This window comes from Microcaecilia unicolor, chromosome 2 (genome assembly GCF_901765095.1).
Source record: "Microcaecilia unicolor chromosome 2, aMicUni1.1, whole genome shotgun sequence".
Lineage (NCBI taxonomy): Eukaryota > Metazoa > Chordata > Amphibia > Gymnophiona > Siphonopidae > Microcaecilia > Microcaecilia unicolor.
Window position 1 is genome coordinate 478,810,013 of NC_044032.1, and position 23,329 is coordinate 478,833,341.

At 44.5% G+C, this 23,329-nt stretch overlaps 1 protein-coding gene across 4 annotated transcripts in view; it reads left to right on the forward strand.

Moving 5' to 3' along the window:
- Nucleotides 1-23,329, forward strand: part of ST3GAL5 (ST3 beta-galactoside alpha-2,3-sialyltransferase 5) — a 337,169-nt gene that overhangs the window by 193,911 nt on the left and 119,929 nt on the right. For all 4 annotated transcript variants that reach the window (XM_030191066.1, XM_030191067.1, XM_030191064.1 and 1 more), the window contains exon 2: nt 13,941-14,056. In XM_030191066.1, coding sequence (XP_030046926.1) covers nt 14,022-14,056 — 35 coding nt within the window. In that variant the 5' untranslated portion in view covers nt 13,941-14,021. The remainder of the gene's footprint in view (nt 1-13,940; nt 14,057-23,329) is intronic.

The following is a 23,329-nucleotide window of genomic DNA, read 5'->3' on the forward strand; positions in this document are numbered from 1 at the left end:
TTAAATTTGATCTGAGTCCTTTGGCCCCTTCAAAGTCATCTGCTATATTACTAAAAGCTTTTGAAATAAGAATTTCCAGAAAGTCTAAGGGGTCGGGTGAATTGTAAGTGGGTAAGAGCGCCTCCTACTTGCTCAAACCATGCTTAGCAGGCCATCACATTGTGCTACTGAAGATCTCCTTTGACTGTACTGCTACAGTACTGTGTGGTTAGTGCCAGGGCAGTCCTTGAGCAGAGTTGGGGAGAGGCCGGCAGTTATGCAGGCACTGGCCATGTTCAATGTTGGGGCAGATAAGACTGCCTTTTGGGTGGGCTAGTCATTGCCCACTTAGCTACTGCTGACATCTGTGTAGCTTCCAGGTTGGTGGGTGACATGGATATTTGGTACCACTGCCCAGAGATGGCTCCCAGCATTCAATATCCAGATTAGATTCAGCCTGTAGAGATCAAGAGCTTTAACCACTGACCACTGTGGGCTATATTTCAAGTAATAAGAATGAAAGATGATATAAATTTTCTTTCTAGAACCTTCATTTGCATTTATTAGGATAATCCTGCAACAGGCTGCTGGTTACAGCGCCTATTTTAAGCCTAATCCATAAAGAAAAGTAGGACACTGCTTTTCTTTATGAAATACTAGTGCAAATGACTGAAAACGCATATATATTAAAGTGCAATCACACCTAAATGTTAGCATTGGAGGCCTCTGAAGAGGGAGTGTGGAATGAGAGAGTGATTGTGGGGGCTGAGGGCCAGCCAGAGGAAGTGGGGTGGACTGAGTGAGAGTGATGGGGGAGAGAGGATGGCAAGGAAGGGCAAGAGGGAAAATTATAGGATACAGAGAGGACAATGACATTTCCCAGGTCCTAGTACTGATCCATATTGTTCCTGGTCACATTACATTTGTGTCCTAGTGGCAGGAGATGTTTTGCTTCTGTAACAAAGGTTTTTCCCCAGTTTCTTGCTCATTCTTTTGAGAAAAGTTTCTGGTTTATCTCTCTCAGCTTGTGAAAATGTGCATCTGATAATCTTTGTACAGTGTAGGAGGAAATGTTGTCTGTTCCTGTTTCTCCAGTGTTTCATTGCATGGGATTTCCAGGTGTTTTTTTTATTTTGTTTTGCATATTTCTGTTTCTAGTTTATTTCTTTATTTACAGTACCTGTTATGCTTTTCTCATATAAAATTCAACCCAAGGTAGTTTACAGAACAAAAGTAGAATAGGTATATTGGAGATATTTTGCTAGTGTGTAATTTCTGTGTACAGATCTATAGCAGTTCAGCTTGTTTTTTTTTTTTTTTTTTGTTCCTCTCAGCAGGAGATACATATTCATATTTAGGGTACATTTTAATATTTACAGTGCTGTCTCTTCATAGGTAGGATTGTTGCTGTTTGGAATAGAGAGTTGCATGGGGATAAAAATCTTACCCATCCCCGCCCGTCCCTGTGGGAATCTTACTCGTCCCCACTGGAATCTTACCCATCCCAACAAGAATTTAACCCGCCACAATCTTTCCCCACCCGTCCCCGCAAGAATTTAACTCATCCCTACCCATGCCCGCAAGAATTTAATGGTACATAAAAATTCTGGTCAGCTCTCTGTCTCTCTCTGGATTTGAGCCACAGCGCTGCAGGCAAGGAAGGAACAGTTGGAACACTCTGGTGCACTCATGTAAGATTTGTCTCTGATTCACTGGCACTGTGTGCTGAGAGGTCGCCACATGCACGCGCCAGTAGGTCAAGTGACATGTGATGCTCGTGCCTATGTCAGAGCTGAGCTCTGCTCATCAGCCCGGGAGCAAGGAAGATTAATAGTAACTTAGTAAGTGATGGCAAACAAAGACCTGAGCGGTCCATTCAGTCTCCCCAATAGTCACACTCATAATTATCTGTTCACGATTACATCAATGAGTGTAGTATTATATACTTGATTATGTTCATTCTTTGGTGTTTCTGGGACATAGACCATAGAGGTCTATCCAGCCCTATCCTTATGTTCCAACTGCTGAAGTTGCCGTTGAAGCCCACTCCAGTCTATTTGTCTTATTTATTTATTTTTTATTATTATTTGTGGCATTTATACCCCGCTCTTTCCCGCTCAATAGCAGGTTCAGTGCAGCTTACAAAGTATGATACAAAGTATAACAGAGATAATACAAAGTATGGAACAAAGTATAACAGAGGATTACATAATTACATAGAGTAGTACATTAGTAAGAGATATGGGGAAAGGATTGGAGTATGGGTAATACTAGTGGTGTGGAATTAGGTTTGAGAGTTAGGATGGGTCATTTGGATAGGCTTGTTTGAAGAGGTAAGTCTTCAGCAGTTTTTGGAAGGGTAGGTGTTCGGTGATTTTTTGGATGTATCGAGGTATGGCGTTCCAGAGTTGGCTGCCTATGACAGAGAAGTTGGATGCGTAGTAAGTTTTGTATTTGAGGCCTTTGCAGCTAGGAAGATGAAGATTTGAGGTGTGTTCAAGAAGATTTGGACCAGTTCCTGGCTGGAAGATCGATCAGGTCGGACATGTAGCTTGGAGATTTGCCATTGAGGATCTTGTGGATCTTGTGGGACACAAACAGTAAAAGTCTGTCCAGCACTGTCCTCATGTTCCAGCCACTGAAGTTGCAGTCTAAGCCCTTTCTAGCCCATCCTAAACCTGATTGCCATATATGAGACACAGACCATACAAGTCTGCCCAGTATCGGCCCTAATTCATCACAGCCAGAGTCGCCATCTAATTGTCATTTGACACATCCACACACATGCAGCCATTTAAGGTTAGGTGTTTTATAACTTCCCTTTTCTAATTAGAGATCCTCTGTGTTCATCCCATTCCTTTTTGAATTCCTGTATCATTTGTGTCTCTACCACCTCCTTAATGGAAGACTTTCCGCATTTACTACTACTACTACTATAAATCATTTCTATAGCGCTACCAGTCGTACACAGCGCTTCACAATTGAACATGAAGAACAGACAGCCCCTGCTCAAAAGAGCTTACAATCTAAATCAGGACAGACAGACAGGACCAATAAGGATAAGGGTAGGACAGACAGAAGGACACATAGGGAAAGGGACTATTGAAGACAGGAAGACAAGATAAATTTGTGTTGTTAAAGCAAGGAGGAGACAGCACTCAAAGAACTTGATACTTGGTAGATGAGAGGCTGGTGCAGGTGTAGCTTACACTTCCATGGGAACCCTGTAGGAATTGTTTTCATCCCTGTGGGAACCCCGCAGAGCTGCTTCCATCCCTGCAGGAACACGCGGGACTCCCGCAAGCCCCATTCCCGTGCAGGTCTCTAGTTTGGAAGCTGGCGCTTTGGTGTAGCAGTTTAGCTACATCAGTGCTGAGTATATTTTTACAGCTTTGTGTGTTGCATCCCATAGTACCTGATAATGGAAGGTGTTTGTGGTTACTGCATAGTGGGAAATAAACACAAAATGTAATGTAATTACTGTGATGACACCAACATTTGAAATGTTCTTTTCCTATGGTAAATAAAGGCGAAGTGTCCTACTTCTGTTCTGCATTAATTAGTAGAAGGGTTTCTGTGAGCACCTTATTTATTTGTGGAATTGGAGGTGCAGGATTTCTGTTGGGGGGTTTATCTGGTGGTAGTAGCTGCCTTTCTCAGGCGAGAGGGTTTCCGGGTTCACCCGTACCTCGACGACTGGCTCATCAGAGCGGACTCTGCAGAAGAGAGTCATTATGTAACAGCCAGAGTGGTCTCAGTACTTCAATCTCTGGGCTGGGTCGTCAATATACCCAAAAGTCACCTGACCCCCCCCTCAATCTCTAGAATGTTTGGGGGTCCGGTTCGACAGAGCCTCGGGGTTTGTCTTTCAACCCGAGCAAAGGCGGTGCAAGCTTCAGAATCAGGTCTGTCTGCTCCTGAGGATGCCTCGCCCACAAGCTTGGGACATAGTCCAGCTGTTAGGGTTGATGACGGCCACCTTGGAAGTGGTGCCATGGGCGAGAGCGCACCTGAGACCTCTATAGTGTTCCCTGTTTCAACTATGGTCTCCAATATCTCAGGATTACCAGCGCAGACTCACGTGGCTCCCTGCGGCCCGGCTCAGTATGGAATGGTGGCTCTCAGACAGCATGCTGAGGCAAGGAATGCCACTAGCGCTTCCCGATTGGTGCCTGGTGGTAACAGGCCTGCAGGGCTGGGGGCACATTGCCAGGGAAGGCATGCCCCCAGGGTCTCTGGACACTTGAGGAGTCGGAGTGGTCCATCAATCGCTTGGAGTTGAAAGCGATATTCCAGGCGCTTCTGGCCTTTCACACTACCCTGGAGGGACTGGCTGTCAGAATTCTGTTGGACAATACGACAGCCGTGGCCTACATAAATCGACAAGGCGGCACTCAGTGCAGGGCACTGGCCACAGAGGCTGCGCAGATTTGCCACTGGGCCGAGCTACATCTGCAGTTTCTGTCAGCAGCTCACATTGCAGGTCAGAGCAACATGCAAGCCGATTAAGCAGGCATCAATTCGACCCAGCGGAGTGGGAACTGGCAGACGAAGTGTTCCTTCAGATCTGTGCCAAATGGGGGACGCCCATAGCGCATCTTATGGCGTCAAGCGCAAATGCCAAAGTCCCGTGCTTTACAGCAGATGGAGAGATCCTCGCTCAGCGGGGTTGGATGCCTTGGCTCAACCCTGGCCTCAGGGCCTCCTGTATGTGTTCCCTCTGTGGCCCTTGATAGGGCGAGTACTCCTGCGGATTCGGCTCCACCAAGGAGAGGTGGTTCTCATTGCCCCGGATTGGCCCAGGAGGCCGTGGTATGCGGACCTCTGGCAGATGCTGGTGGAGCTCCCCTTCCTTTTCCTTTGGTACCGAACCTGTTGTCACATGGGCTGGTAACCATGGAGGACGCCTGCCGCTTTGGTCTTACGGCATGGTTCTTGAGAGGGCGCAATTGAGAGACAAGGGCTATTCCAACAAGGTCATCTCCACTCTCCTTCAGGCCTGCAAGCGTTCCACTTCCGTTGCCTATGCTTGGATTTGGCACCAGTTTGAGGCTTGGTGTGCTGCTAAAGCGATTACACCCATGCGGGCTTCTGTCTCGCCGATACTTGACTTTTTGCAGTATGGTTTACAAAAAGGCTTGGCCTATAATTCCCTGCGTGTTCAAGTTGCAGCCTTAGCATGTTTCGGGGGAAGGTGGCTGGCCTCTCCCTGGCTGCTTATCCGGAGGTGGCACGGTTTCTTAGAGGGGTGCTATGGCTCCGTCCTCCCGTGTGGGCTCCGTGTCTGGCCTGGAACCTGGGGTTAGTTTTAAAGGCCCTTCAGTGTTTGTCCTTTGAGCCGCTTAGGTGAGCTTCGGAGAAGGATGTGACCCTAAAGGCGGTCTTTTTGGTGGCCATTACATTGGCAAGATGGGTGTCTGAGCTCCAGGCACTGTCCTGTCGAGACCCATTTCTACAATTGCACCTTCTAGGTGTGCGAAGGGCTCTGTTGCAGTATCTGCGCATGTCAAATGCTTTCAGGACCTCTGATCACCTTTTTATTTTGTTGTCAGGTCCTCGCAGAGGGTCTCCAGCATCTAAAGCTACTCTGGCTCGTTGGCTCAAAGAAGCTAGTTTTTCAGCATATCTGCTGTCTGGCCGGCCTCCGCCTGAAGCCTTTAAGGCACATTCCAAAAGAGCGATTTCCTCTTCTTGGGCTGAAACTGGAGCACTCTCTCTTCAAGAGATATGCAGTGCAGCGACATGGGCTTCTAAGCTCTCATTTGCCCGACATTACAGGCTGGATGTGGCTGCCAGGAGGGAATCGCATTTTGGAGCACAAGTGCTGGCGCGTGGTGTGGCCTGTTCCCACCCTATCTAGGGATTGCTTTGATACATCCCATTCGTAATGGATTCATCTGCTTGATGACAAGAAAGGGAAAATTAGGTTCTTACCTTGGTAATTTTCTTTCCTTTAGTCATGGCAGATGAATCCATGAGCCCTCCCTGATTGATTGATTGATTGATTGATTGCTTGATTGATTGATTAATGCTGTGTTGGGTTCAGTTTTTCCTGTAGATATGTTCCCTCATTGGGAGAAGTTGGAAAACAGACTTCAGGATTTCTGTTCTGTTACAGGAGGTTGAGTTCGTCCCTCCTTTGAATTACTGCTCCTGTTCTGGGGCGTTTGTTCACTGTGAGGAAAGTTCATGTTATCCAACTTTGCAGTGTAACACTGCTTTGGAAGCTTCAAATACTGAGAGGCAGATGGAGCTAGCTGGCCAAGAGGCACTATGGTTTTTCAGTGCTCTCTATCTCCCCCTGCTGGTAGGTGGACACAACCCATTCTTAATGGATTCATCTGCTATGACTAAAGGAAAGAAAATTACCAAGGTAAGAACCTAATTTTCCCTTGGTTCCTACATCCTTTTAACTCATCAATGAAACTGTTGCACCTAAACCACATTTCCACTAGTGACCACTGACAGCTACATATGTCGCTATTATCTGCTAACAGTACTAAAATTTACCAATAACTGTCCTAATAACTGCCTTCGCTCGGTCTAGAAAGCTTCAACAAATTCCCTTAGATTTCAAGACTCTTCTCAGTACCCCGCTTGACCTCTTCCTGCGCCCCTTGGTGCTGCCAGAACCACTGGTGAAGGACTCCTGATGTAAAAGAATTCTGTAGCTCCTCAGTTTGCTGATCCCTGCAGTGCATTTTTGTTTTGCTTTGATGCGGAAATTACTATTTTAGAGTTCCTGTTCAAGTTTTTACCACTTCTCAAACTCTCTGCAGAATTTCTCTGGGTAATTGTGTAATGACGTATGCTTGAAGATGTTGAAGCCAGTCCTGGTGGTTTTCAAGCAGGTTGTCTTCCAGCAACGTGACATTACATGACCTTTCTACCTACCCCAGTTTTCCCTTCTGTTGATCAGTAGTGCAGTGCTTGTTTCCCATTCTTCATTGGAAATAGTTCGACCTTGATTTATTTTGGACCTTGTGATTTGCTGAACGCATGGTTACTGTACCTCTGAAACAACTGAAAGGGTACAGAAATAAGGCTATACTATTCCTAAAAGCTGTACTGCTCTGTTAACCCAGTAGGCAATGATTCTCAGGTGGCATAATAGCTTACTTTTTCTCTCAAGAGGAGTTCCCTGTTTTTAATTTTCCATTGCATCGATATAAACAGTGGCGAGATGGGATTTTTGCTACAGTGCACTGCAGTAAACCGGCATGCTGAACACTGTATTTGTTCTCATCTTTGGTCTCAGAGGCCCAAGAAGCTGTGCTTGAAGTACCAAGTTTTGTAAACATTAATCATAGTAAATGAGAAATGGAAGGCACTGGTCTTCTATTGTATCTGTCTTCCGCCGTATTTGCATACAACCTTTAACTAAAGGAATTACAGACAAAAGACTTGCATTGGGCTTGCTTCATGTACTGTTGTGTTGGTGGTGGTGGGGGGACTGCTCATGGTAGAGGTGTCTGAGAACCAAGGTCCCCTTGATGCAGTTCCTATGTGTGCAGAAACAAATACAGTACTGCATTCCACATAAAATATGTATTCTTTCATTGCCTTTGGTTATCCAGTTGTACCTTGCATTTTTTTTCTCCTTGTTCATAAAAATCCTTTTCTGTCTGTTAAAAGTGGTTTGAATATTCTGCCCCCGTTGGCTCATTGCCACAGCGTTAGGGCTGTACTGTACTGCTAAAATGCCCGTAGCCAGATCAGTCTCCCTTTACTTATCCTTTTATTTAGATTAAATTTAGTTTATACCTTTTCTGAAGGTCAGGGTGAGTTACATTCAGGTACTTTGTGTTTTTTTCCCCCAGGAGGGCATACAATCTAAGTGTATACCAGATGCAGTGGAGGGATCAGATCACAAGTAGCTGCAATGGGATTTGAATCCTGGCCTTCTGGGTTCTCAGCCCTAACCATTAGGCTACTTCACTCTAACTTTAATCTAGTATCGGGGACTGCAGTTATCTTTTGTGGCATTTCAGATTATTACTTTTGTCAGAGAAGTAGGGAGACAGTTACTAGAGCTACCACTCTTCAAATGGGAAAATGTGCTAAACTTTAGTAAAACAAAGTTTTACTCCATGGAGGGGTGAATATTATCCTTTAGATTTCAACAGATATGAATGTGTTGCATGTAGTATTGTGCGCTTCCTTATCAGACACTAAAAACCTCTTCCTTATTGTAGACCAGTCCAGACTGACAGGTTATGTACCATTACTAGGAGATGGAGATAGACGGGAAGATTCTGATGACATCAGTATAACAAGTGGTACAGCCAGGATCATTCCATTATTTCTGTGCCTCCTGGAGATGGTGCAGCAGTTTCTCTCGTTGTTTTTCTTAGTTTTTGGCCAGACTCTGAGGCTTGGGCTATGGCCCTTGGCTCTAGGATTGAAGTATCACCAGAGGACTCCCTCCCAGGATCTGAGGCTGTTAGATTCTCCTCGGCAGCTTGGAGCATTGGCCTATGGGCCTTCGCATCATGTGCTGGGCTGCATTGTAGCCTGTAGAGCCACGCTATAGGATAAGTCTTCCCCCTTCCCTCTGTCCTTTCTCCCAGGGCTCTGGGAAAAAAAAAAGCAGTGGTGCTCTTTTTTTTCCTTCACGTGTAATACATTTAATAACAACAACACCAACACTGTAATGGGGAGGGAGGCAGAACTGCTGTGCTTCAGCCTGTCATCTTTCCCAGCCTTAGGCAGGTGGCAGGCTTATTGTAGTTGGACTCTCTGTGGGCTGGGGGAGAGTCACATGTTTGCAGCTGCACTGGTGTGGTGCTATCCAGAGCTTCTCTGATTCCTGTTGGCTAGCACTGTGGGCCCTCATGAATCCCGGTGCATAAGTATGGTGGCTGGTTCTTTTTGCCCCATGTGCGCTGTGATTGGGTCAGATTACATTGGGACACTCCATTAGGGATAGGAGTACACTTTTGGGGAAGTCTCCATTCCAGCAATAGCTGAATTAATTTTGGTAGGAACAGTGGATACTTTATCTGTGGACCACATCGGCATGTGCAATCCAAGGTCAGTTGGTTTCCATGGTGGGGGAGGGGGTGTTTGGCTGAAGGACCTCCCTGTCTGTTGGAATTGGGGTCATGGGGGTCCAACAGGCTGAAAGTTTCAGCCCTTCTCCATGAGTGTCTTAGGCAAACACTCTTGGTGCTCCAAGAGCACATCCTGCAGGGAGTTTTCCCAGGACAGTTTGCCCTCTGGCGCTTTTCTTTGGAGTCTGGAGAGTTCTTTCTTAATGAGGGTTCAGCACCCCAATAGTGCACTCACTTCCTTGAGAGAAGTTTTTCTCCATCATAAACCAGGTATTGGCACTCCTGGCAATCCCTGGATCTAGTTATCAGGGGAACAAGACTGATGAACAAGCTTTATCCTCTTCCTCAGAATGACTTGAAGAGGTTGTTCAATGTTCCTAAAGCAGACGCTTTCATTGAGCATCATCAGCAGTCATCAAGAAGACCATAGGCAATCGGGGCAAGCCCATTGTTAAAAGCAAAGTTGTTTCTTAAGCATCTCTACCTCCTCATCATTGGGGTATAGGCAGAGGTCTGTGGCAGTTACATGGCTCAGACTGTTCTATGTTGGATCCAGTGGCTTCCCTTTTTGAGCTCTTTGGAGTCAGTGGCAGCCTTGTTCACATCTGTTTGTGCTCAATGGTAGCTTATAGATGTCTGTGGCTTAAAATTTGGCTAGTTGATGCTGCCTCTAAGGTGCACCTTAGTAAATTTCACTTCTGTTGCTGTTTGCTCTTTGGCAAGGAGCTGGAGCAGATTAAGGACCTGAAGTGTTTCCTGGAGGCCACAACCAACAAAAGAAGGGGCAAAGATCACCACTAGATAACTATTCTACCACAAAAGTGGATCCATTGGAGACACAGTAATGAAAAAAAAGTTTATTGATGGTATAAATCAAATACCTGATATGTCATGTTTCTAAACATCTTCATCTTGATCTCTAAGTGGCTTCTAATATGGAACAGCTTCAGTGCAAGCAGGAAGGCTTTATTTACATTCTATTAGCCTATTAGCTTATCAACAAATATTAAACCTCAGCCCTTAGTATACTTCCAGTTAGAGGACCTATAATCATTCCTTATTCAACTGTGCCCTCACAAACACTGCTTTGATTGTGTCGAGCTGTCATAAGTCTAATCAAGAGGGACAGATTAAAGAAACGGCTTCAGGTCTGGAGTGGAGTCCTCCATGATCAGTGGTCTTTCATAGGGTCTAAACAAGTCTTTCTACCTGGCAATGAGATGGCTTTCCAGCCCCTCATAGGTTCTTGAGCACTAAGCTGCTGCTGGATTGAGGGGCAAGATGTTATCGTGAGGAGACGCTCTGTCTGATGCACCTCACCTTTCCTCTTGAGATTTGTCTGTTCGAGGCTCTGACTCAGCTTTTCCGATGGGGGAAGAAGGGGAACACCTGTCAAGATTCCCTTGCTGCTGGTTGGTACTCCATTGTCGGGAGAGCCCATGTTGGAGCAATTTGTGGTTTCATCAAGACCCGGACCATGAACCCCTTTAGCCAAGCTGTGGGATGCTCATCTTGGCACTAATTGAGAGAGACAGGGCATTTCTAATCCTTGCGTCATGGGTGACTCCACCTCAACTTCTACTACTACTATTGATCATTTCTATAGCGCTACAAGGCATACGCAGCGCTGTACACCATACACAAAAAGAGACAGTCCCTGCTCAAAGAGCTTACAATCTAGATAAGACAGGAAAACAGACAGAACAATTAAGGGTAAGGGAATAAAGAGGTGAGGAACTGTGTACCGCCCAATGCAGCATTCCACGGAGAAAGAAGTAGCGCTACTCTCTCCTGTGCTGTTCGATGGAATTCTCCTGGCATGTCCGTTCACTGTGTGGAACATCTCCCCCCTGCCAAGGTACAAAACTTGCAGCAGCAGCAGAAGGAAATCGAGGAGTTCAGTGTTCCGAGGTGGTGAGAGGTCACATTATTCCCTCTCTGGGATGCGATTCAGGTACTGAATTCTTACTTGATTAAACTATTGTGTAAGTTTGCGGGAGATGCTTCTTATTATGCAAAATGCAGGGGTGCAGAATCCAGCGCTGATACAGCACACTAGTTGCTCCTCTGTTTACAAAGCCACGTTTTAGCGGCTGCCGGTCCATTCACTAAGAAAGGGCTGTGTCGGTATTGCCCCGCGGCAGCCGCTAGCGCAGCTTTGTGAACAGCGGTTTTGGACTCGTCTTTATAGATTATAACCCAAAGATCTACTTTACTAATGACTTTTGCGCATGAATTCAGTGCTTTGATGATATTTCCCTGGTGTTATTTCTTTGTTTATGGGTTTAAAAGTCAGAATATTTCCTGATTTATCTAGATTGACTGACTCAAAAAAAGGCATCAAGAGTTTTTGGCTTTGCAGCCTAGGAGAGTCTTAGCCCTAGTTGGAAGTGCATGTTTCCTGCAATTCCTGTGCATACGTGACGTTAGGTTTTCAAGCTAAAAATTCCTTATTTTTTGACCCCAAACTACTGGTAAGATTTCATTGCTACCAAGGAAGAACCCAGTATTTCTGTATTATGATTAGGAGATGTTAGTGGCTGGCTGGTGTTCAGCATCTCCTCAAGTTCATTTTTTTACATGTTTTATTTTCCTAATTTCTTGCCCCTCTTTTCCATTTATTGTGGGCAAAAAAAATTTGTATTCGATTTTTCCTCTTTCAACCAAAGTGTTGATATGTACTTTGTTTCTCTTCCATTGTTTCTTATATTTCTATCATAACAGTGGTATGTGGTGATTGTATTTGAAAATTCTCTAAATAAAAAATTTAAACAAAAAAAAGCCTGTTACTGGATTTCTTTCCTGCCTTTTTCCTGGTAATCAATAGAAATAAAATAAAACATTGAAGAAAAAATAAGATGATACCTTTTTTATTGGACATAACTTAATACATTTCTTGATTAGCTTTCAAAGTTGCCCTTCTGCCTTTTTCCTGAAACCAGTCTTTCATCTTCTGTATAAGGTGTTGACTTTCAATGTCCATTCTCAGTTTCCCCCTTCTCAGTGCTAAGGCAAGTTCTGTTAAACTTCCTAGTGACCTCCTGTGGTCTGAACTCCTCTTGGTTACATTTCCCAACCAGATCAGAGGCTCTGCCTTTTGGAGCCCCCCCCCCCCCCCAGCTCCGTGTTGCTGCTGGTGGTCCTAAATACAATGGTATGTTACTGGCACATCACATTACACATGTATGTGGTCCAGGGCTTAATTTGTACACAAAAAAGAAGTGGAACTATGGATGTAAGAAAGGTAGGAACAGGGCAGTGGCTAGAAGTGAATTATAGGGGTGGGGCAAGGCCCAGAACTGAACAATGCCATTTCAGACCACACCATGCTGCTTCTGTAGATTTGAAGAGGTTGTAGAAGATGCCTATCAAGCAGCTTAGATGCCTGTTAGTCTCCTGAACAGATGCCAACTGTCAAATCTTTCAAGATCCCTGTCTCCCCTTTTAGGATGATTTAACTTTCATTTGGAGTGGATATGGAAGTGAGTGGGTGAAACATAGGTTGGATGTAGGGAGGTGGAAAGGTGTCTACAGTTTTATAGTTGGGGTCTGGGGATGTATGTGGCTGCATGAATGGAAAGGTATGTGCAGATGAGACTGAGCCAGTGGATTTGGATAGGGGTATATGACTATAAATAGTTACAGGATATGATGGGTGGGTGCAACTGGGAGCAGTGCACCCCTTTTTGTATAACTTATTTCTAATATTCTTTTGGGTTCCAAAGCATAAAATGTATATTTTGTAAAAAATAAATGAAAGAAAAAAATTTACTTTCTAAATTGCTCAAAGCAGGACTTGGATTTTCAGGATAGCCGCAATCAATATGTATGAGCTAGATTTGCATACAAAAATTTGCATGCACTGCACTGGAACAATTCTGGGATCAATGTCTCGCCTACAGATTATAAGCAGATGAGCGTCATAGCCTGTATATAGGCTGATGGTTGGGAGGTGGGGATAGTGCTGGGCAGACTTATACGGTCTGTGCCAGAGCCGGTGGCGGGAGGCGGGGATAGTGCTGGGCAGACTTATACGGTCTGTGCCCTGAAGAGCACAGGTACAAATCAAAGTAGGGTATACACAAAAAGTAGCACATAGGAGTTATCTTGTTGGGCAGACTGGATGGACCAGTCTACTATGTTACTATGTAACTGGGAGCAGTGTGCTTTCAGAGTGAGTAGGGCATGTGTAGGGGTGAGTAGGTGGGGGTCAGTGTGTGCATCTGGATTATATGAGTAAAATAAAAACAGCGTTTACTATCTACAACACGTGTCCTGAATCTGTAGGGCTGAGCCTGCTTAATTCAACCTATCGCTCTTTAGTACGCATGTGACAGAAACCCTCCATTTCAAAACCCAGTGTAGAGCACAGTATTTTCAGTACTTGGAGAATGGCCCCATGCACTGCAAAGATGTCTCATAACTTATGTTTGTTGTTCACTTTATGCATGTCTGCATTGTGATTCACCCTTCCAGCTGTTGCTTTACGTTGGAAACCAGAAATATACCTTTGTCAACTGATGTGCTTCTGGTGGTATAAGTATGGTTCATGTGCTTGCATGCTATCCATTGACCCTGGACTTCATATATTCTCTCCAGTATGTAAAGTAAAAATGCCAACTAAATTGCCCGGAATATCAACTTGCCAGTTTCCTGTCTGCACTATTGGCACCAGAATGGAGTGGGCCTCTGGTGCTGTGCCCAATATAGCATCAGCAACTAGAGAGCTTGGTGGCAGGGTCAGAGAGAGGTTTGTTTGGCCCCTCCGATCGAAAAGGTGCCCCTGGTCTGTAGCGCTTCTTTGAGCCTGCTACTCTCTGTAGAAATGTTTGTTCCTTTCATTTTGATGCAAGTATTTTGTTGCTTGTTTTATTTATTTCCCTTTTCTGCCTTTACATTTTTTTGTAGGAAGACTGAGTGGTAAGTCACAGCACAAACCTATAAAGTGACGTGTTTTCTTTTCTGGAATGGTACTTCTTGTGACAGAAAATGAAAAGACCTGGCTGTGTCAAAGGTGGTCTCAGGTAATGTACTGTGTGCATGTGTGTGTGTAAATAAATATGTAGCTATATCTACATATAATATGTTTTTGCTGAGTTAAAGATAATACTTATCAGTTAGCAATTTGTACCAATCATTTGGTTCATAATCTGCACAAATCAGTATATAGTCAAATTCAAGTACACCTTCCCTTTGTTATAAGGTAACTTTTCAAAGTCCTTGCCATGAGTAGAAAAATGCTTTACTTGTAAAAATGGGATATGTTAAGATTTCCTTTTTGTGTATATACATAGTGCCATTTTGCTGTGTACTGTTATCTTTTCTTTGGGGGGGGGGGGGGGGGGGGGTTAATTCCTGTGGACAGGCTTAGGAACTTTTGAAAGGAAAATAGTAATAAAATAAAATCTTTGCTGTAGGAAAAACATGAAGTGGAACTATGAGGGGAATGGATGAGGGCTGGGGCCAGTTAAGGGGGAAGGGTGGTAGAACCATGGCCAGGGCTGTAAGTGAATTGGAAGATGCATCAGTTCCTCCCATTTTGAATTAAATGTAGTTCATACACTTCTACAGAGCACAGCACAGTACATCATAGTACCATGACTGTACATCTCGAGAGCTTAGCGAGAAATGGGCCTTACAGAAACAGATTATACAAACAGAGCAATTATCAGAGGCCTCCAGGCATCAATGGCCTAAACTAATCCAAAAAAGCTAAACTACACAGTGACCAGTCTCCAACAGCACCCATGGATGGAGAAGAGAAAAATAACCTTAAGAGTTTGAGCAGCAAACAAGCTAAAGGAAGTGACAAATGTAGAAATAATGGTGGGGAAATATAAAGAGTTGCTTTTACAAACACAGATTGAAACCTGACACAGGAATTATTGCGGCTTATTTTTATAGTGCTTACACATAAGAAACTATCACTTCCCAGAAGAACTTACAGCCTAGTGAAGACAAGCGTATAGGAGAAAAAAAAACACTGAGACTCTCAAGTTTATGATCAGGAGAATTAGGGGTTGAGATTTAAAAGCAGCTCAAAAAGGTTGGGGTAGGAGATATTAATTCAGAAAGTCTGATTACAAGTTGCAGCAAGGTGAAAGCAGGGAATTGGGAGTTGACTGTAGAGGAGATTCTCTGAGGGCAAGCAGGACAACATTTTGTTTGTTTGTTTATTTTTTTCTTATATCCCACAATTATCCAAAAACGAGTTTCAGTTTAATGTGGCCTACAATTATGGGATTACACTCAAAACAAAAATAAGAAGCATGAAACAGTCCCACCCCTGGTTCAAGGATTAATGACTAGAGATGAAAAAACTTTGCAGGAAACTGGAAAAAAAACAGGCTAAAAACAAAACAGAACTGAACAAAATGACATGAAGGAAAGCCCTAAGAATGTACAAACACAACATAAAGAAAGCTAATGAAGAATACTACAACACATACGTAGACCCAGAACAGATCAACATGAAAAAAGTATATGAACTCATGAATAACCTGCTAAACACCCAAAACCTACTGACATCAAAAGAATCACCACCAATAGCAGATGAGCTTGCACAACACTTCGAACGAAACATAACAAAAATAAGATCAACCCTTGCCTCACCGCAAACATTCCTCACATAATTCTTACATGAATACGAAACCAACAATGATCATATCAAGGCAGATAGAACTGGTCATCCTTTAAAATACCAACAACCAAACTGGTCAAAACAATGCTAACAAAGTATACACATGCTAAATGCCAACTAGACAGCTGCCCGAACTATATGATGCCAAATCCACCGGACTGGTTCATCCAGCGCTACATAGAACACGTAGAATACTTGTTTGCAAATGGTCATTTCCTCTCGGATAAGGGTAAACATCATATTCACCCCAGTTCCCAAAAATGCCACAAACAAGATCAGCGATATCACAAACTACAGACCAGTGGTCTCAATTCCACTATTGACCAAACGATGGAGGGTTTGTAGCAACACAATTAACAGAATATTTGATGCAATTCTCACTACTCCACAACTCCCAATCAGGGTTCAGACCACTACAGAGTACGGAGACTGTCATAACCACACTGTTAACAACATTCAGAAAACTGATAAGCCAAGGCCAGAAAATACTACTACTACAGTTTGATATGTCGCATGCCTTCGATGTAGTAGACCCCACAACACTAATGATCCTGCTGGACAACATGGGAATCAGTGGAGCAGTAGCATCTTGGATAAATGGCTTCCTGAAGGTGAGATCATATATAGTCAAAATGGCAAACCAGCTTTCAGCCCCCTGGATCCCAGAATGTGGAGTTTCACAAGACTCAGCAATATCACCTATACTATTTAATGTTATGATGGCACCACTCAGAAAGAAACTGGAGAACATGGGATTCAATCCATATATATTATATATATATATATATATATATATATATATATTGATGACGTCACCATGTATATATCGTTTAAGAACAGTATCACAGAGATATCGGAAAGGGTAAAAAAGGTATGAACCTCATGGAAGGATGGGCCAACACCTTTAAATTCAAACTAAGAGACAAAACCAAACTACTGGTATTATCCAGCCCGCATAATACCAATTCTTACCAAAATCTCACAATCAAATAAATAACATACCATATTGAACAACAACTAAAAACACTAGGAATCATTTTCGACAAACACCTATCACTCGAAAATCAAGTCTCGGCAGTGATATGAGAGTTTCAAAACTCTAAGGAAACTAAGAAGGATAAGAGACTATTTTCCCAGACATGCATTCAGTCTTATAGTACAATCTCTGATACCACCACAGCTAGACTATTGCAACGCAGCATATGTAGGATGCGAAGACAATGTACTAAAATCACTGCAGACCATCCAAAATACGACAGCAAGACTTGCATTCAAAAAATCAAAATACGAAAGAGTAACTGAACTTCTTGTATTGCTACACTGTCTCCCAGTCAAAGCTATACTATCTTTAAAGCTATCACTTAATTTACTGTTTAGCATATCTCCTGACTACATGTTAAACCTGATTGAGCTATCACCAAGAAATACAAGTCCAGAAACCAGGAGCTACCTATTACTTCACCTACCCAACTGCAAAAACACACACATCCATCTACACCGGAGGATTCAGCTACATGGGCACCAAGTGGTGGAACTCAATTCTCAAGGCCATAAGAGGCATCAACAATTATCTCCAATTCAGAAGGGAACTAAAAACATAACTATTCAAGAAAGTTTATGGTTAATCTTATATGCACAAATGTTACTATTACTGTAATCACTTAAGGGTGATGTCATCTGACAGAGCCTGGCACGGGCGCTACCCAGCGTTCTAGTATCTTCTAAAGCAGTGATGGGCAACCTTTTGAGCTTGGTGTGTCAAAATTCACCAAAAAAACAAGCATAACTCGGGTGGTGTGTCACTTCAAGAAAAATCACTGCTACTAGGACCGCCCCCGGGCCCCGCCTACCCGAGATTGCTGCCCACCCGAGGTCGCCGGGCCCCCCTCCACCCGCTACCGGGCCCGGAACTAACCTTAAAGCCTTCTTTCACGTTGCAGCAAGCAGCAGCAGGGCAGACCTCTCCTCCTTCCTTCTGTGCTCCGCCCTCGCGGTCGTTACGTCAGGCGAGGTCAGGACACGGAAGGAAGGAGTGGCCTGCCCTGCTGCTGCTTGCTGCGACGTGAAAGGAGGCTTTAAGGTTAGTTTCCGGGAGCGAGGAGGGAGGGCGGACCACACTGCGGCGCCGCCGCGTGTCATCAAAAATGGCTACGCGTGTCAGTGCTGACACGCGTGTCATATGTTCGCCATCAGGGTTCTAAAGCCTTTGGAACGCTGCACTGTGGAGGTGCAGGTGCCTTCCCGCCCAACGTGAGTGCTTGGGACCAGCAGTCTTCAGAGCACAGCAGTTGCATTTGGGCAAGCTGTCCTCAGCACGTTCTTTTCACATTTTTCATGTTTTTTATCTTTGATTTTTATGCCCCTTTTTAATTTTCTTAGTTTTTGTCGGCTTGTGTAAGTTTCCTTTCTTTTTTTTACATAGCTTCTTTGGCCCTCTTAGGGCTGTGCACCTGTTTGTATATTCTTTATTTAAAAAAGTAAAATAAAGTAGAAATTGAGCCATTTGATTTCGCTTCAGCCATTTTCCTCCAATGTCACTTAAAACTCCTAGTGATTTTAGAAGTGTACTAGGTACGGCAAGCTCATTTCTGTAACTGACGTTCACAGTTGGTGCTTGTTGTGCCTTGGACCAGACATAAGGCCTCTAATTCTTTTCTCTGTTCCAGAATTCAGAAAAGAACCCAGAAAATTAGAGAGGCCCAGTGCGAGAAACGTTTTGGTCCTTTTAAATCCATTGGTCCATTGACTTCAGCTTTGGAAGCATCAGTCCTCATGGCTGGCAGAGCTGCACTGGACACTGGGGGCACACCAACATCGAGGAAGTCTTACCCTGCCTTGACATCAGGTGCTAGTAGGGCCCTGTCAGACCATCATTCATTGGACCCAACACTGAGGACCTGTCAGGATTTGACGCTGTCCTTGTCGGCACTAAGGAACCCCAATGTCATGTGCTGACATCAGTCTCACTCGAAACACATTGTGGCACCGCTGGTACTTGAGAAGCATTGGTGCTGAGGGGACTGCTCCCCCTCCATGGAGTTGGGGCCAGTGCACCAGTCACTCAACACCGGGACCAGCATTCTGATTCAGCTCTATCATCATCTCATGCTGTCCCCGCATTGACACTGGCCCTGTCTTTGCCGATGCTTGCCCCTGAGGAGTGGGTCCTGGTACTTCTGCAGAAGGAATTGGAGCGGATCTTGGCTCAGTGCAGTGCTCAAGCCTCGACAGCACTGATGCTCACTATGGCTCCACCCTGGCTGATCCTCAAGACCCATGCCTTGTCTTGTCTGTTCTTCGTTGCCAGTACCACACTGGTGCTTGAGTTGAAAGAGGCTGTATGCTCTCCAGTGTCCAGGAAAGGACTTGGCCCTTGGCACTTCCATTTGGAGTCTGTCTGTGAGTCCAATAGACTGAGGCGAACAAAGACTCAGCCCACTCATGAGGAATATTTTACTGAGTCTGATACAAACTGGTTTTGGGAGTCTGAGGTGGAGCCAGAGAAGATCCCAAAGGAGGGCTCCTTTGGTCTTCCATCTGACCCCTCCTCACCTTAGGAAAGGAGAGTCTCCACCAGAGGAACTCTCCTTTGCAGCTTTTTGAGGGAGATGGGTAAGTCCATCTTGTTGATTTGGAGGTTGTAGACGATCCCAGTGCCAAGATGTTGGATGTCCTTGATTATGAGGCTTCCCCCCCCTAGTGTAGCAGTGACAGTGTCCTTGCATAGCATCCTTCGGCAAGGACAGAGGAGGAATTGAGAGACCCCTCTCTGTGTAGCATGTACCTCAGAAGGTGGAGTCTATATATATAGAGTCCAAAAGGCTCCCAGATTCGAAAAGCAATAGCTACCACTTCACTCTATGGTGGTTAAATCCAATCTCAAGAGAGCTAACAGGTCTAGGACCCTGCCTTGCTACTTCTGGTGTGAGACGCCAGAGCCATAGTCTTTTGAGAGAAAGGACTGAATACAGCATAGAGACCTGGTGAACCTATCAGCTCTATATGTGCATCTACATGTGGAATTTGTTGCGCAGTGTGGAGGAGTTTACAGCCTCTGTGCCCTCAGATAAGGCTGCAGACCTCCATGCATTAGTAGCCAAGCAGAAGGAGTATTAAAAGCACTGGGCTTCCAGATTTCCACATTAGGTATTGACATGCACAGACTCTCTAGGCTATCAGGCTCATTTTCGAAAGAGATGGCCGTCCAAAAAGTGACATAAATTGGCATTTGGATTCCATCTCTCAGAGACGTCCAAATTGGTGTAATCAAAACCTGATTCTGTACGTCTCTAAGTGAAGTCCGTCGCAAAGATGTCCAAATTTCAAGGGGGCGTATTGGAGGCGTGGTGAAGGCAGGACTTGGGCGTTCCTAAGACTTGGACATCTTTAACTCATAATGGAAAAAAGCAGAGATGTCCATGAGTAAAACTTGGACGTTTTCACCTAGACCTGTTTTTATTATGAATAAGGCACACAAAAGTGCTCGGAATGACCAGATGACCACTGAAGGGAATCGGGGATGACCTCCCCTTACTCCCCTAGTGGTCACTAACCCCCACCCACCCTCAAACAACATCATTAAACATATTACTTGCTAGCCTCAGATGTCATACTCAGGTCTATGACAGCGCATGCAGGTCCCTGGAGTAGTTTTAGTGGGTGCAGTGCACTTCAGACAAGTGGACCCAGGCCCATACCCCCCCCCCCCCCAACTGTTACATTTTTGGAGGAAACGGCAAGCCCTCCAAAACCCACCAGAAACCCTCTGTACCCACATCTAGGTGCCCCCTTCACCTGTAAGGGCTATGTTAGTAGTATTCAGTTGTGGGTAGCGGGTTTTGCGGGGCTCAGCACACAAGATAAGGGAGCTATGTACTTTGGAGCATTTTATGAAGTCCACTGCAGTGCCCCCTAGGGTGCCCGATTGCTGTCCTGGTATGTCAGGGGAGCCAGTGCACTACAAATGCTAGCTCCTCCCACATCCAAATGTCTTGCATTTGGACGTTTTTGACTTGGACATCTTTGGTTTCGAAAATCACCGAAAGTCAAAGACGTCCAAATCCAAGGATGTCCTTAGTATTTTAGAAATGAAAGATGGACGTCCATGTTTTTTTTGAAAATGACCTTTTCCCCTGTCTCAGACCTAGAACCAGTAGTTCAGGAAAAACTGGTGGATGTCCCTTGCCAGACTGACAGTCTTTTTGGGGACAAAGTAGAAGAGGTCACAGACATCATTTTAAGAAATTAACTTATATGAAATCTCTCCCTATCTGCTCACTCCTTCTGCAGCCTCCACTTCTCATAGCTTTTGTGGTGAGGCTCAAAGGAGATCCTACTGCCCTCAAAAGCCCAGCAGTTTCAGCTGCCCCGCTTCAGACCTGGGCAGCAGAGGCCCCAAAAAGGCCAGCCAGTTCCCCAATCAGAGCAAAGGACAAGCTTTTGACGGGCTCCAGGAGAACCCGCTGGCCACAATAGCCGGTTAAATAGGATTTAAGCACCTAACCGTGGATATTCAGCGGCAGATAACCGGTTATCTCCCGCTGAATCTCCCAATTAGGTGCAGACATTCAGTGCCAAACCGGCTATGCTTAGCAGTCAAAACAGGCCACTTAAATAGCAGACCTATCATTGACCATTAAAAAGCTAATCGGTTAGCGCTGATATCGGCATAACCAGTTAACTTTTTAGTGGCCAAAATAAACCCAGATATTCAATGAAAAGCACAAAAGAAAGGCACAATGGACTTAACCAACTACCGACCAGTCGCCTCTATCCCACTCACTACAAAGTTGATGGAAGGCATAGTGATGAAGCAGCTCACGGATTACCTGACCAAACACTCAATTCTGCACGAATCACAGTCAGGATTCCGATCAAATCATAGCACAGAAACCGTACTAGTATCTGCAATGAACTCCTTCAAAAAAACAATTGCAACCGGCAAGAACATACTCATATTACAGTTCGACATGTCCAGTGCCTTCAACATGGTGGATCATGAAATACTATTACACATACTAGAATACTTTGGAATCGGAGGCCCAGTTCTCAAATGGTTTAAAGGATTCCTCACCACTAGGTCCTACCAAGTTATTACGAACATTGCCAGATCACCGCCTTGGACACCGGAATGTGGAGTCCCTCAAGGATCCCCCCTTTCACCAACAATCTTCAACCTTATGATGATACTACTAGCTAAACTCTTGGCCAATCAAAACCTTAACCCCTACATATATGCCGATGACGTCACAATCCACATCCTGTTTAAGAAGGACTTAAACGAAATAACCAACGAGATCAACCAGAGCTTCCAGATCATGTACTCATGGGCGGACTCATTCCGGCTAAAGCTCAACGCTGAAAAAACCCAATGCCTAGTTCTCACCTCTCAATACAATGCAAACAATTACTCCACTATAACTACACCTTACTGCACACTTCCTATATCAGAAAATCTGAAAATTCTTGGAGTCACCATTGATCGAAACCTCACACTCGATACCCATGTGAAGAACACAACGAAAAAAATGTTTCAATTGATGTGGAAACTCAAAAGAATTAAACCTTTTTTCCCAAGAAACATCTTTCGCACCTTAGTACAGTCACTAGTTATAAGCCACCTGGACTACTGTAACGCCCTGTACGCAGGCTGTAAAGAACAGATCATTAAAAAACTCCAAACAACCCAAAACACGGCAGCCAGACTCATATTTGGAAAACCTAAATATGAAAGTGCGAAGCCCCTAAGAGAGAAACTACATTGGCTTCCGCTCAAGGAGCGAATTAAGTTCAAGATCTGCACAACCGTGCACAAAATCATTCACGCAGATGCCCCACTCTATATGCTAAACCTAGTGGACCTACCGCCCAGAAACGCCGAAAGATCGGCCCGCAAATTCCTTAATCTGAATTTCCCCAGCTGCAAAGGAATGAAATACAAACAGGCTTATGCTATGACCTTTGCATACAAAAGCACACATTTCTGAAATGTGCTACCCAAAACCCTGAAAACCATGAACAATCTAACCAGCTTCCGCAAAGCTCTGAAAACACACCTCTTTAACAAAGCTTACAAAAGTCACCCTCAGTGATACAATTCATTCCCCAAATCACCCGAACACACCTAAAACACTTCGCACACAACCTACCCAACACCCGCCCATCTACTACCTCCTTTACCTCAGCTTATGATCAACTGTATTTAAATCATGTACTGACTTTATCATAACCTTACTCTGTAAGCCACATTGAGCCTGCAAAAAGGTGGGATAATGCAATAAATAATAATCAAGTGTCAGCCCAGGTTTAGTTAAATTTGAAAAGCACACCCCACCCAGCTGCTTTTTCAGCTGGTTAGCTTTATGCTAAGAGACTCAGGGGGCTCTTTTACTAACAAATTGCGTTGTTTTGGGCTTAACGCATTATAATGCAGGATTTTTAACACGTGGCAGCAAGAAGCATTTTCAGATTCTGGCCACGGAGGACCCGCATGCTGTTACTGCACCCGCAGAGGCACTTTAGCACCTCCTCTTTAGGAGGTGGTAAGTTCCTCTACATACTCTGGCTTTACTGCGCACTAAACTGCAGGGAGCATTCCAAGCCCATTCACCCATGCTCCACCCAGTAATGCCTCCTAACCAGAAACCCCATTGACACG